Below are 13,613 nucleotides of genomic sequence, written 5' to 3'. Positions count from 1 at the left end.
GCTTGGTGGCTGCGAGGGTGACGTTTGGAATGAAACAAATCTAAATGGTACATATATATATATATGAATTGGTTTCTAATTTTGAACAATTTTCTTGATATCAATGCATAAAACTCCAGCATTACCTTACGCATCCTCCCAAGTGTTGCCTTATTCCAACGCCGAAATCATTACTACCGTGGATATAATATTATACATTCCCTCTAGGTCTCGTTACCTTCGTTGATTTAGTATCCTCCCCTGCGTCGGGACCTGCCTGTCCCAATATCAATTCGCTGCATCTCCTGCACTAATGCTAACTCCTGCCCTGTGCCGTTGGCACCGCTCATCATGGGCAGAGGAATCTTGGCTGGAATGGGAGGGCCACCATATGCACCCCGATTCTCGTCTTCAAAGTCCCATGTTCCTGCACGGGGTAGGCCGCGAAGCGAAGCATTTCCGTATGGAGCCCTCTCCTGGTAATTATCCTTAGAAATCGGAGCCAGTGGACTAGAGGCTGCTGGGGAGTTGCCAGCCGAAGTGCGGTTAGTGCGCTTCTGAAGACGGGTGCGACCGGCCTGTGGGGGTGTGCGTGGTTCATCGGAGAATGAATAAGATGGGTTGACGGCAGACATCGAATGACGCCCACTACGAGGTGGCCTTCGAGTGCTTGGAGGCATTGGTTGTGCCCCTGATAGCGGAGGGCGCGAGCGTGTTTCGCTGGGGGTAGACTCCGGTTGCTTCTTCTCCGGTTCAGGGGCCCATGTCTCCATAGGAAGATGGTCAGAAGGATCAATCTCCCGTCCGTCGTATGTGATGATTTTCTTTGGCTCCTCGTCCAAGAAATCCGGTGATGGGCTTGCTCCGTCTTTGGACGAAACAAGGCTGGGGTTCAATGCATCATACGAGTCTGGTCCGAAAGGGATATCCGACTTTCTCCTCTGATCTTCGAGCGGTGGCGCAGGACTGACCGATTTACGCTTGATCCTGTGCTGTGTGTTGGGGCTTGTGCGTGGGTCGGGCGATATGGCTCGAGGTTTTACAATTTGTTGCTCCGGCGGGTTGTAAGTGATAGCCCGCCGGTTGTAAGGCTGAACAGCATAAGCATGCTCGGGTGGCGGCTGGTTGTATTCTTGGAACGACTCGTTCCTAGGGCGTCCTCGAGGAGGCGTGTGCATGCTGGACATGCTCTGAGAATGCTGTCTTCGGTCATGCCGGCGGTCCTCATATATAAGATCCGTCAATTCCTGAGACTGGTTTGCATCCAAACCCGGTACGAGAGCTGCTGGGAGAGGCGGCGGCGCATAGTTGTGTGGGCTTTGCCTATGCGCGACAGTCATGTCAGTCGAGTGGCCTTGGTAATGACCTTGGCCACTCTGAGGATAATAAGAATTATCCCCGGTGTTTCTTGGATAGCCTCGACCATGAGATGGTGACACCGTCACCTGCCAGTCCTCAGGGTTGTGGTAATCTTGGGGGGCGTGCGATGGCGAGTAATCGTCCCGGAATGGGGCCGGAGCAGGAACGGGAGATCGCCGCAGGACGAGAGGTGCAGGGCTGGGGTTGTCATCGAAGCAAAGCTCATCAGAACGCTGGAACTGTAAGCCATTTTGGGCAAAGTTCTGACCAGGGGGGCCTGAGGCTTCAGGGACATCCTCAACTGTGGGCTGCATAGATCTGTAATGGGGATCATAACTGGCGTCATAAGAGCTATGTCTCGGTAAGCTATCATAGCTGTTTGTGTTTGGTGGGGTGGATTGATTGGCGGCCGGGGCTGAATCATACGCCCGAAATGCCGGGCGTCCAGGATAAGCCACCATTGACTGTCTCTGAGCTTCATGTCTCAAAACGTCATGTCTCATCTGTGGCATCTTGTTTGGTGACGTATCGAAGCTTCCTCTCGGCACAAGTTCCTGGCCTGTGCTGTTGTGTCTACTCCTGTGCGCGGGTGGTGGTGGAGGACGTTCATTTTCTACTGGCGAGTACTGCCTGGGATCGTCCAATAATGGCGGAGGCTGCTGATAGGGATCCTGTTGAGGAGAGTAATGGCCTCGAGGATCCATTTGATCTGGTTGAGGAGAGTATTGAACTCGAGGGTCCATCAGCTCTTGTTGTGGTGTGTATCTTGAACTATACTCCCGCTCATCGTACTGCTGGTGGGCTCCCTCATAAGGAACCATCGACCTCCGCGACTGGCGGGGTGCCTCACGGTTTGGTGTTATATACTCCTGTGGGACAGGCCCATGTGGAGATGGGAAATATTGCTCCGTGTGACGGCGTGATGAGTGTGACGGCGGTGTGTTGTACTCGACAGCTTGCAAAGGGGACTGTGTTGGGACAAAGCTTCCTGAGTGCGAGGCTTGTTTGCCGTGAGTTCGCACAGGCGTGCGGTGATCCGGACCGGTAGGTGTTGCTGTAGGCGCCGCTAAGGGAGCTGGTTGGGGTGCTGTTGTTGGAGCTGGAACAGGGGCTGGAGGAGTCACAGCTGGAGCCTCGCCAGTAACAGGATCAGACGGCAAAGGACGTCTCTTAACGGGCGTTCTTTGTTTGACAGAACCCTGATCAGGTTCAGCGGGTGCAATTTGCTTTTGTTTCGGTGCGGGCTTGTCTGGCTTTGGTCGAGTATCGTAGAAAGTGATTTCAACTCGAATCTCTCCAGCATATTTGCCTTTGCAAGTTAATGTTTGCCAAAAGTCATTTTGGCCGCCCCCAGGCACAATGATTCCTCTGAGGTCTATCCAGGACTCTCCAATCAGGTCTGTCCGCTTATCGTCTGTGAAGATGGATAGCTTGAGTTGGTAGTAATCCGGGCAGTCATGGACTGTGAAACGAAGTTCTTGATCCCTATTGCACCGATTAGTCTCAACTTGCCTTCGATAAGCTCCCCGTTTGCTGCTAGATCTTACCATTTTGGTGTTTGTCCACCTCTGACATCTGTCGTTGTCTTCCTGGCTTCCTTTCCTAATCTGGCTGCGCAGTAAGGGTCCTGCTTCCCGATCGTCTTGCGGTTCGGCAAGTTCTTGGCCCGATCGACGATAGCGACCAGGGTTCCAATCTCTGGGCCGTCCACCGCAATGTCGGCAAAGATGCCCGCAGTGTGCGCTGCGCTCATAAGATTCTTGACCTTGGCTGCCATTACAGCTATACGCACCAGCGCCCGAGTAAGAAAGCAGTGGGAGGGTTAAAGAATGAGGTGGTTGCTAAATCCAGGCCAGGTTTGTTTACATGAGCAATTGCTGCTATTGACCAAAGATAGCTCGATTTGGGTAACTCGAAAGTTGAGTTGGTGTCAGGAACGACTAATGGACTAGCGCAAAGCAAAGGCGACGCCTGGTAGAGAAATCGAATCGAACAAAGATGATGGAAAGACCAGCAAATGAAGAGTTGAGAAGACGAAGGGTAAGGTTTGAAACGGACCAGAAGGCGTTGACTGACAGTACCAGGCGAGGCTGGAAGGAATTCGAGTATGAGGTGGAATTAAACTTTCGAATAGTGAACTTTCCGCTCCGGAGTTTGGGTTGGGTATGAAATTAATCGAGTCAAGACTGGAAAACAAAACAGGCCGAGTAATGCAGCTAGAGTGATGACGGAATGATAGACAGAGAGCTGCTCGCGACTAGAAACCGCACCAAACCGAATTGCTCTTGAGAGTCTGAGCAATCCAGAATAGTGTAGAGGAGCTGTGAGGTTAGTAAACCTTTGTGGTTCAAGAGAGTGTGTGTGAGAGCAAGAGAAGGAAGAAGTCTTCTCTCTCTGTGACAAATGAACAGGAACGCGATGAAGCAGGATATCAAGACGTTGTATACGTCTGGCTTGCGTGTGGTTGGGGGCCGAAAGCGGTAGTCCAGTGGGGCTCTGTGGAACAATTCGAGTGGAGCCTCTGACGGGAGGCTGGGCTTGGGCTGGAAACGGGGAGGCTGGTGCAACTGCTGCAGGGGATGAATCTACCCCTAGAGCCGCTTATTCGCCAAACACCTCTGGGGGATTTACAGGGAATCTATGCCCAGATTAACAGGGGAGTTCTAAAGTTTTGGCGCGTCCAGGGGATTGGGTCCTTGGCAGTTGTTGATAGTGAGAATTGGATGGCGGATGGCAAGCAGAGACGGTGAGGTCGCGTCATGATAGGGCAGAGTCTACCTTACAGGTATCAATGCAATGCAATGCGGTCCAAGTCGATGCCGATGTCGATGTCTCTTCCGACCTCCCGCTCCCATCCGATTCAGGGGATCATGGATCATTCAGGGACGGAATGACTGAGGTGAAGTGGCTCCGGTCCCTTCGACAATTCAGGAACAGGCACGAAGACGGGCAGACCCAATGGTTTCAACTGAATACGTTACCTAGCTCGCCTCGTCCTAAGAGAGACCATTCGAGCTGAACTCATGATCCTCCAATGGCTGCACTGCCTTTTACTCATTCACCACACCACATTCGGGAATATGTAGAAAATGGAAATGGTACGCGCGTGTTTGGCGAAGTCATGGTCACAGCCACACAGTTATTGCGTACATCCAATCCTCCAGATACATACTCCCTCGGACTCGCGATTGCCAAGCCGTAGGCTGACGTTGACGTTCCACTCGCTCGATTCATTCCATACTGTTACATAGTAACTTGAATTAACAGTGATGATGGATCTCCTGATATCCCTTGGTTAGTGCTCAGACCATGATCGGTACGGCCTTGGTTATTTGGTTTTTCCTACCAAGTTCGGTTACGCAAAGCGAGTAATCCCGCTCAAGCAAACAGGAACTAACCTCAGGACCTTATGAAAGCATGATCGTGCGCTCCAGAGGCCCATCTAGACTGCGGGCCCAAGGACAAACCGCTGAGGCGCCCTTAAACCCAAAAGCAGAACCGGGATAATGGGCTGGACGTTGAAAGACCCCTGCTCCTCACGAGCATGTCACTCTTCATTAGTTGGCCCTTGATGTTGGAATAACCGTCCTCAACCTCTTCGAGTCCAATTGGAACAACGTCCCTGACGAGATCGGCTCTACCGATTGACCCACTGACTGGTGCCACTAGACTCTGCATCATCCTGTTCCTTGGCTGGCTGAATTTGCTAGAAACAACTTATTTCAGCCTTTCATCATCATGATACCGGATCGGGTTTGATGTCACAGAATGTTTGCGGCGTTAAAGGTACCCTGTTGCCATGGGAGACAACGACATAGTGTCACACCCCTCAACTGTCTCGAGTATGAATTCCTGAACTACTAAATCCATCACTCCAATTACGCCGACAGCAGTATGCCCATGTTTCACGCAAAAGGCCTATCATACCGTAGCGCTCTAAGCCTTCGTGTTCCACCACTATCCTCATTTCTGATATAAGTGGGTAAGAAACAGAATTGAGACAACGACGGATGTGCAGTTTTGTTAGAGATAATGACGGTTCGAACGCTACCTCTGCGGCGCAAATCAACACGAACTCAATTTCAAAAAGGGAGAAGGAGCGTCTACGGATATTCCGGGGAAATTTGGCGTTGGTGGTTCTACCCTGTTGCTTTTGTATAATATCGCTACCAGTCACAGCTCTTGGCAAGGAGAGCTGCCAGTTGCTCGAGATGGGCCTTGTCAACCTCGTCGAAACCGTTCAGCTCAGCACAGTCGATGTCGATGATAGCCACCAGCTTCTTCGAACCGTCGTCCTGAACAACCACAATAGGCACGACGATCTCGCTCTTGCTGTCTCCATCACAAGCAATATGTCCCGGAAACTCCTCCACGTCTCGGACTAGCTGTGTCTCTTGGGTCGCTGCTGCTGCTCCGCAAACGCCTTTACCGAACTTGATAGTCTGGCAGGCAACCTTTCCCTGGAAGGGGCCCAGAATGAGCTGCGGATCTTGGGATGATTTGTCAAGGACGTAAAAGCCTGTAGTTGAACACAACATGTCGTCGTTACTGCTTGTGTTCTGGGACTCGGGGTTTGTGACATACCAGCCCAGTTCACATCTTTGCTCGGTGATTCCAGAGATTTATATGCGTGCCACAATAGGGAAGCAGCATTTGAAAGGTTGCTGTTGAACTGTTAGCGATGGCCTGAACCAGCGAGCTCTTAATCTCCATACCAGACCTGTTACAAGAATGAGTTAGAAGGTAAGTCCAATAGTTCCGGCAACCGAGATTGTTTGACGAACCCAGTTACGCTGGTCAGTGATCAGGCCCTCAGCCTGCCAGAGCACTTGCTCATAGGCGTCCTCCTTTGTTATGCCGTCGGCAAAGTTTGATGCATCAGCGTGAACCTGCAAGAGCAAAGTCAATTTATGATGAGACCTTGCTTGACTAAAAAAAACTTAGGTGTGAACAAACCATCTTGCCCGTTGGAATTTTCGAATAACTTCCTTCCCGCGGGATACTACGGATCAATACAGCTTTCGGAGATTCGATAGCATAGACGAATATGTTCTAGAAGAAATTTCGAAGTTGATAATCAGAAACTTGGTGGAGTTGACGGGACTCGATCACCAGGATGAATTTGATACTCCCCGCTAAAATTTGCGTGTCATTTTAGCGGCTTTGATGCCAGCAATTCAACCAACAAAATCACAGTTCGATAATAAGCCTCAAATGTCACCTATTGCCATGCAAATACGTTCTGTAGCTATATACTTAGATATAAACTTAATGGCTAAGACCCACGATGGGGTTATATGTCGTATCTGGAGCCGACCGCCAACTGAAAGACATCAAACAACCTCATCATGATGTTCCGTTAGATCTGGTTGGCGAAAATTAGGGCCTGACAGACCCAGTAGTCAGGTAATAAGAGGTTGGTTGAAGGGTGAAGCTGAAGTTGCAATAATTAGGCATTACGGTGGCTGGTTCAAACTCCCCGATAATCGATCCATTATCTTGTAGGCTCTGATGGCACTCTTCAGCTTTCCTAGGGCTGGACTCAAGCCATGCTTGCTAGGGAAATCGGATGATTTCTCTTATTCTGGGGAAAATTGCTACATCTTCAATACTGTGAGACATCTTCTTCAGGGTAGTCCGGTTGTTGAGCCGGGGAAGATGACCCAAAAGCAAAGCCGTTAGTGTAAAACGTGTAACGAAAGAGTTAAGAAAGCATATTGATAATTGCTTGTCGTGCGTTGAGATTTATGTTTCGTTGAGGATACATATTTAGGTTGTCTATGAATTGAAATCCACACAAGCTGCACTCATGGGACAAAGGGACACAATTATGAAGACAAACAAATAGGGGATAGCAGAGCGAAATGAAGTCGCTACAATACCATGACAAATTTACTAGGTATTCCCGACCTTAGGCTAGCCAATGACAAGCTGCAAGCGGATTGTCTTTTATGATGATGGTTCCTGAAAATCGATCGGACCTAAAAGGGAAGGAAAGCCAAATTCGCCGACGTCAACTAACAGCCTGGCCAATGACGCAGTGCATTTTGGAATTTCCGACTCTTGGCCGCCAGGGCCCATCCCCAGCATAGACTTGTCTCAACCATAAACTCCTTGACCATGAGCTCTCGAGCAGCATGGCGACTCTGTGGGCGCAGTCAGAATACACGCCGTTGGCCACTCTTGGCGACCACCCCCTTTGCACAATCGCCAGCTGTGCTACGAATACCATCACGTCCCATCCACAATGACGGTCCAAAGTGCTTGAATCCACTGGTCAACCCCCCCGATGTCACGCGACCACCACCGCTGACGCTGCCTCGACGCCGAGACTTTGAATCGTCGATAAAATACTACTTCGAGCTAGGAAAGGGATACCTAAAATTCTACAAAGGGGGCATAAAAAACGTCTGGACGAGCCGACGTCTCCTTCGCGAGAAGCTTCAGCGAACTCCAGTCGATGACCGACCCTCGATATTTAGACCGCACTACGTCCCAAAGACGTTTTCCAGAGCAGATTGGGTTCTTCTCTGGAGAGTACGACATGATATGATCAGACTTCCCCTGTTCGGGCTTATGTTGATTGTCATTGGGGAATTCACTGTCCTGGTTGTTGCCTACGTCGACAGTGTAGTGCCGTACCCTTGCAGGATACCGACGCAGATCTTCACGGCGCTTGAAAAGGCTGAGCAACGTCGCAAGGCTGCTTTCGATGAGTTGGAAGCGAGACATCCTCATGGTGTCCTTAGCCCGCGCGTCACCCAGGCAGTCGCTCGGTCTCACGTCCTCAAGAGCTTGCATCTGAGCGGTGCAATCTGGGATCACTTAGGCTTCCTACCACCAGGCATGTGGCAGGCCAAGGGACGATATCGTATGGCGTATCTGGAGGGTGATGACAGAAATATCGTTGAGGATGGTGGACCCATGGGACTGCACTACGAGGAACTTAGAATTGCATGCGCAGAACGAGGCATTGACACACTTGGGAAAAGCGAGACTGAGTTGAGGGGGTGGCTCGGCGACTGGCTGCGTTTGACAGCCTCTGACGATATCGACGAAAGGAGACGACGTATGGCAGTGTTGTTCCTGACCAGGTATGTGCATCGAGTATGCGTCCGTCTTTACTAAACACGACTAACACGGAACCAGACCAGAGAATTGGCCTCAGCATAGAGATTTTGGCGTGCCTGAATGGCAACTATAAGATGTAATGTAGCATATGAAGTTAGGAACAATACAGAAGACAAAAGTGAGCAGTCAATTGGTGTTCTCGCGTGTAAATATAAACCACTCAATCACAGACTTTTGAGTGACTTATCCCAGCTGTTTGGAACGACTTAGTTTAAAACCGCTGACAGTATCTTGGCTGGTGGGTAGCCAAGTCGACAATACGCCCATAGCATACAGGGAAAAGGGCCATATAGATCTGTTGACATGGATCTCAAGTATCATTCTGAAAAGCATGTCATAATAAGCTGACCTTGGATTCCGTCCATGTCAGCTTCATAACCCACGCACGTATTTGAGCCACAGATGGAGTCTAGGTTCCGAGTTGATCGGTTGTAGTTAATAGATGACTTGGATTGAATTGGCAAAAAGCACGTGGTCACCTTCTGCCGATGACTGACTCGGCCATTGAGTGTTTGGGAGCTACCCCCGCGTGTAGTCTAAACCGATTGTGAAGCAGTTTGTGGGGGAGAAAACATGTGGATGATCTCATGGCAGATCCGCCGAGGTTCACATCACATGCAATATCACTTAACGTTGCAGCGCACCCCCAGATTCTTTGGAACTTCAATCCATCCACGACTATCTGTCGCGTTTAAAAACCTCGGTCGATTCCCCCACGTTTTCCTCGCTTTCCTTCTTACCTGGCTACTATTTTTTTTTCCCCCTTTCTTTTTCATACGGTAATCTCCTGTAAATCTATCCAAACCTTTATTCGCAGCCATGTCTCTCAAGAACGGTACGTCAGGACAAGCCACACCATCAAGATCAGCGTTCCGGGAACACAAGCTGCTCGTTCTTCCCCAGTTCCTCGCCTTGAAGACCATGGGAAACTGACTGCCCGCCACAGACAAGTTCCCCGCCTCAGCCGCCTTCGACGCCATCCAAGCGGCTATCAACGCCAGTGATGCCGATCGCAAGGATGCCATCAAGCAGGGCAACGGCGTCTACGCCTTCACCCTCAAGAACGCGAGCGGTGAAGAGGCCAGCTGGCATATCGACCTCAAGGAAACCGGCAAGGTCGGAACTGGCACCGGTGCAAAGCCTGATGGTACGTCGCGACTCTGACGCGCTCCGGCGCACTCGGAACATACATGACTGACGAAGATGCCTCCAGTCACACTCATCCTCTCCGAGGAGAACTTTGGCAAGCTCGTCGCTGGCAAGGCCAACGCTCAGCGTCTCTTCATGGGCGGCAAGCTCAAGATTAAGGGCAACGTTATGAAGGCGACCAAGCTTGACCCTGTGCTTAAGAAGGCTCAGGACAAGGCCAAGTTGTAGTTGAAGCGTGCTTTTCTGACGTCTGGATAGCATTTTTACTGCTTTTTGTATGATATCAACTTGCTTGTCACTAATCGCTCCGTACTGCCTGGATGCGAGTGTATAGAGGAGTATTTGCGTCAATGTCAATTTATCATTTTATACAGTGAGACAAGCCATATGTACTCAATTGTCTAGATGGCTCAGCGGTAAAGATCTCTTTCTAAGTCCTTTACTCAACGAAACTGGCCGCTCTTTGAAGCTCACGCCGAGCCTGTTCGTGTACTTCGCGAACAATCTCTCCTGTAGGCTGGACCTTATTGATTAGCCCAACACCAGTTCCCCTACTCATGTTAGTCTAAACACAATTTGCAAGGCACAGACTACTCACGCCCAAGTATTAACGAGATAGCGAGCCTCCTCCTCTGAGTAATCCTCTTTGAGGCTCCGTTGGCATTCTTCCAGACTTGCTCCCGCGAGGAACTTCTCATGGACAGGGCCAACAATGGCACGTCCGTCGTAGAGGGGCCCCCAAAGAGGACTGTTGACTATCCTGTCATTGAACGTGGACCTGAATCATGTAAATCATCGGCTCATTCTCTGGGGCAGAGCGTAACCATACTTGAAAGTTGACACGCCACCATCCACAGCCTCAAGGACTTTCTTCTTTCGGATCTCAGGATAGTTTGATTCGGGCGCAACAGTGAACTGCAAATTAGCCTATCAGGAAAACACGAACCGATCCAGCTTTCACTTACTTTTGTTCCCATAACAACACCCTCGGCACCTATATATTATCAGTCTGTCTATGTAAACCATGGTGTCACTGATAGTACTCACCCAGAGCCAATGCTCCAGCAACACCTCGCCCATCAGCAATACCTCCTGCGGCCACGATGCTTATTGGTCGGTCAGGAAACTCTCTATCCAGCATATCTCTAACTTCAGGTACCAAGCTCACAATGCCGGATCCTTGACGAAACTGGTGGCCTCCAGCATCTGCACCCTGAGTCACGAGCACATCCGCACCGTCTTGGACTGCCTCTCGCGCTGCAGCAACATTACCAACCTGGACAAACACAACCGGAGGATAACCCAGAGCCTTGAGGCTAGGGATAATCTTGCTATGAGGCCTAAGGTCTCCATCTGGAGCAAACAACCATATTGCCGCAGGACGATACTTGACTATAAGTGGCAGAGCCGTCTCCTCAAAGTAGCTCAAGGAGCTATGACTTGTTATGAAGCTAGCTCCGACACGGAGTGGCCCATCAGAAGGCTGATCGGCTTCGAGAAGTTCCTGGGCTTCATCGAAGTGGCCAACAAGTCTATTGATGTGCTCCGAGTTTGGCTCAATGTAGGCCAACGAGGGGAGGAATCCTGTTGTTGAATGTCAGGCCAGCTTAGAATGGTATGAATCACATATGTTGGAGTGAGAATACCAAGGCCGCCAGCTTTTGTAACCTCAGCCGCCATGAGAGGCGTAGCAATGCCGAGCATGGGCGCATTGCTGATGAGGGGACTCTTCGTCCAAGGGAAACGGTTGAGAAGCTGTGAAGAGCTCATTTTGATGATCCGATATAGCGCTGTAAACTCGAGCTTGAAGAGATTCAATGACAATTGAGTTGTATGTACATGGAGCGGTCCAGCTGCAACTCATCCTTTGCAGAGAACCGAGACGTACCCTCAGCTGACGCTGATTTGTCATACGCCGGGAGTTGATACTGTTTGATCTCTCTGCCGCTACGTACATACATAGATAGACCCAGCTGAGATTTAATCATTTCTTATAAGTAATAATATGTTCCAATTTGTGAGTACGACCATCGCATGTATTAACGCCTTGGCCAAGTAGAGTTATTTAAAACCGCTCCACAACCTCAGGTGGTTTGTTGTTAAGAATCACATCAATCTCCTTCAAAATCTCTGGAGTCAACTTTTTGACAACAGCCACAGCTCTGACGTTCTCATACACCTGCTCAGGACTGCTAGCGCCCGTTATAGCAGAGCTAACATTCTTATTGCTGAGTACCCAGGCCAAGGCGAGCTGACTCTGTTTGAAACCAAGTCTGTCCGCAATAGGCTTCAGTTGGTTGACCTGCTCAATAATAGCCGTCCAGGTATCTTTCCCTGTTTGCTTCCAGAAACCATTAACCCACTGGATCTCTTCGTTGGCGAAGCGAGAGTCACCAGGAATGCCGTCACTGTATTTTCCAGACAGGATGCCTTGGCGCATAGGTGAGAATACAGTCAGACCAAGGCCAACTTCACGATACAAGTGGGCATATTCCTGCTCGACCTTGACTCGATCCAGCATGTTATAAGCGGGTTGCTCCATAATTGGGCCTATCAGACCCAGTTTGTCTGCATATCGCCACGCCTGTGCGATCTCATCGGCATTCCACATCGAAGTTCCCCAGTAGAACGCCTGTTGGCTAAGTCAGTCCGTGTGATGCAGCATCACCAGTGAAATGGTCGGGTTTGTTACCTTTCCTTGATCTATAATGTGATTGAACGCACGAACGATCTCTTCCATGGGCGTTCGACGATCAGGCCTGTGCGCGTAAATGAGATCGACATACTCGAGATCCAACCGCTTGAGAGCACCGTTAATCCCCTCGACAATGTGCTTTCTTGAAAGTCCCTTGTTGTTGACGGGGTTGTCTCCAAACGCTCCTCCCCAGTAGAGCTATACGGAGTTTCTTAGTATCATTACCTGATCAAACATGCATCTATGGCACAAGTATGGTGGGTTACCTTGGTAGAGACTACCAGATCGTTTCGTTTCCAACCGAACTTCTTGATAGCCTCACCCATCACAATCTCGGATTCACCATTGGAGTATTCTTCGGCACAGTCGAAGAAGTTGACACCGCAGTCATAGGCGGCCTTCATGCATTCAAAGGTACGTTCTGTAGAACCAATCAGTCAATATCCCCTTGAGTCTGTCCCTTTGAATGCTGGCCTTTATCAATGTGGCCACCATATGTCAACCATCCTCCGAGAGAGATTGCAGATACCTGAAGACCTGAGCGGCCCAGGAAGCGGTACTCCATCTCGGGGATGTCTTCTGGCTTAGCCATTGCCGTGACTATGACTTGATGGTTGGGCTCTGGAGAGGGCTGATTGTGGTATATAGTGATAGTGCTGCAGTTGTCTGTGTCAGCGCAAGCTCATCTTGCGCCTTTGGCGGGATTTAGAGCTCTTTGTCATGTCATCAGTAATCAAGCTACAACCCTTTTAGGTAGACCGATACTGCCGACTGTCCTTCCTATTTCTGATAGCTGTCTCACGCGGGGTATCCTTTATTATGGTTTCTTTTTAATGATTGACTGATAACTCAATTTCATAGAGTCTGGGCCAATGCCTCGAAGCATGTGACAACAAACAACACAGGCACAGCATTTCCTCAATAACTGAGACCACTGATGGATGATCCCATCCTTTTAACACTACATATATTAGCTCCTAATAACGTTAGACATCGCTGTTGACTCACTGCAATCAATCAGTACTCACTCCGGTTACCCTGTACTACTAAAATACCTCCAATATTGATGATGGTAATAGACATCCTTTGCTATGTATTGGTAGCCGAAAACTGACCCATTGGCTTGGGCATTGGCATAGAACGGAGTTTGTTACATCCGAAATACGTGGTCTAGAACCTGATGCCAGACCAGATGTCATTACGTGAAACCCAGCTCTTACACGACAACTTAAGAGCTCCAACACTAAACTTCATGGATTGACTCGGCAATGCTACGAACCGAGTACAGTTGTGTCACACC

At 49.7% G+C, this 13,613-nt stretch overlaps 6 protein-coding genes across 6 annotated transcripts; 2 read left to right on the top strand and 4 right to left on the bottom strand.

Moving 5' to 3' along the window:
• Positions 1 to 10: 10 nt before the first annotated feature.
• On the bottom strand, positions 11 to 3,784 carry FOIG_07087 (uncharacterized protein). Its single transcript, XM_031206460.1, has 2 exons — positions 2,886 to 3,784; positions 11 to 2,823 (listed from the first exon to the last, which is right to left on the bottom strand). Exons 1-2 carry the CDS (start codon positions 3,113 to 3,115, stop codon positions 228 to 230), a joined length of 2,826 nt encoding a protein of 941 aa, XP_031063579.1. The 5' UTR covers positions 3,116 to 3,784; the 3' UTR covers positions 11 to 227.
• Positions 3,785 to 5,504: 1,720 nt separating this feature from the next.
• On the bottom strand, positions 5,505 to 6,297 carry FOIG_07086 (GAF protein; the record flags this gene model as incomplete). Its single annotated transcript, XM_031206459.1, has 5 exons — positions 5,505 to 5,857; positions 5,923 to 6,002; positions 6,054 to 6,058; positions 6,123 to 6,227; positions 6,295 to 6,297. The coding sequence occupies 5 exons, from the start codon at positions 6,295 to 6,297 to the stop codon at positions 5,505 to 5,507; spliced, it is 546 nt and encodes a 181-aa protein (XP_031063578.1).
• A 1,007-nt stretch (positions 6,298 to 7,304) lies between these two features.
• On the top strand, positions 7,305 to 8,981 carry FOIG_07085 (uncharacterized protein). The gene is made up of 2 exons (XM_031206458.1): positions 7,305 to 8,432; positions 8,488 to 8,981. Exons 1-2 carry the CDS (start codon positions 7,459 to 7,461, stop codon positions 8,540 to 8,542), a joined length of 1,029 nt encoding a protein of 342 aa, XP_031063577.1. The 5' UTR covers positions 7,305 to 7,458; the 3' UTR covers positions 8,543 to 8,981.
• Positions 8,982 to 9,012: 31 nt separating this feature from the next.
• Positions 9,013 to 10,302, top strand: FOIG_07084 (uncharacterized protein). Its single transcript, XM_031206457.1, has 3 exons — positions 9,013 to 9,304; positions 9,416 to 9,616; positions 9,683 to 10,302. Exons 1-3 carry the CDS (start codon positions 9,289 to 9,291, stop codon positions 9,844 to 9,846), a joined length of 381 nt encoding a protein of 126 aa, XP_031063576.1. The 5' UTR covers positions 9,013 to 9,288; the 3' UTR covers positions 9,847 to 10,302.
• Positions 10,058 to 11,486, bottom strand: FOIG_07083 (uncharacterized protein; the record flags this gene model as incomplete). The annotated part of the gene is made up of 6 exons (XM_031206456.1): positions 11,265 to 11,486; positions 10,666 to 11,202; positions 10,584 to 10,612; positions 10,448 to 10,533; positions 10,217 to 10,396; positions 10,058 to 10,169 (listed from the first exon to the last, which is right to left on the bottom strand). The coding sequence occupies exons 1-6, from the start codon at positions 11,386 to 11,388 to the stop codon at positions 10,058 to 10,060; spliced, it is 1,068 nt and encodes a 355-aa protein (XP_031063575.1). The 5' UTR covers positions 11,389 to 11,486.
• A 29-nt stretch (positions 11,487 to 11,515) lies between these two features.
• FOIG_07082 (uncharacterized protein) lies at positions 11,516 to 13,206 on the bottom strand. Its single transcript, XM_031206455.1, has 4 exons — positions 12,788 to 13,206; positions 12,580 to 12,734; positions 12,311 to 12,511; positions 11,516 to 12,250 (listed from the first exon to the last, which is right to left on the bottom strand). The coding sequence occupies exons 1-4, from the start codon at positions 12,903 to 12,905 to the stop codon at positions 11,684 to 11,686; spliced, it is 1,041 nt and encodes a 346-aa protein (XP_031063574.1). The 5' UTR covers positions 12,906 to 13,206; the 3' UTR covers positions 11,516 to 11,683.
• Between the last annotated feature and the right edge of the window lie 407 nt (positions 13,207 to 13,613).

Source organism: Fusarium odoratissimum, assembly GCF_000260195.1.
Source record: "Fusarium odoratissimum NRRL 54006 unplaced genomic scaffold supercont1.10, whole genome shotgun sequence".
Classification (NCBI taxonomy): Eukaryota; Fungi; Ascomycota; class Sordariomycetes; order Hypocreales; family Nectriaceae; genus Fusarium; species Fusarium odoratissimum.
Note: the sequence above shows the minus strand (reverse complement) of the source record. Positions and strands in the feature narration are given on the sequence as shown.

What these genes read in the sequence shown, in the direction of transcription:
- FOIG_07087 (XM_031206460.1), bottom strand. Translation starts at nt 3,115, where the DNA reads ATGGCAGCCAAGGTCAAGAATCTTATGAGCGCAGCGCACACTGCGGGC. An exon ending in GGTGGACAAACACCAAAATG is followed by an intron (nt 2,824 to 2,885) that starts GTAAGATCTAGC and finishes TCGGTGCAATAG; the next exon opens with GGATCAAGAACTTCGTTTCA.
- FOIG_07084 (XM_031206457.1), top strand. An exon ending in CACCGGTGCAAAGCCTGATG is followed by an intron (nt 9,617 to 9,682) that starts GTACGTCGCGAC and finishes AGATGCCTCCAG; the next exon opens with TCACACTCATCCTCTCCGAG.
- FOIG_07082 (XM_031206455.1), bottom strand. Translation starts at nt 12,905, where the DNA reads ATGGCTAAGCCAGAAGACATCCCCGAGATGGAGTACCGCTTCCTGGGC. An exon ending in ATCTGGTAGTCTCTACCAAG is followed by an intron (nt 12,512 to 12,579) that starts GTAACCCACCAT and finishes AACTCCGTATAG; the next exon opens with CTCTACTGGGGAGGAGCGTT. An exon ending in ACATTATAGATCAAGGAAAG is followed by an intron (nt 12,251 to 12,310) that starts GTAACAAACCCG and finishes CTTAGCCAACAG; the next exon opens with GCGTTCTACTGGGGAACTTC.
- FOIG_07085 (XM_031206458.1), top strand. Translation starts at nt 7,459, where the DNA reads ATGAGCTCTCGAGCAGCATGGCGACTCTGTGGGCGCAGTCAGAATACA. An exon ending in GCAGTGTTGTTCCTGACCAG is followed by an intron (nt 8,433 to 8,487) that starts GTATGTGCATCG and finishes ACACGGAACCAG; the next exon opens with ACCAGAGAATTGGCCTCAGC.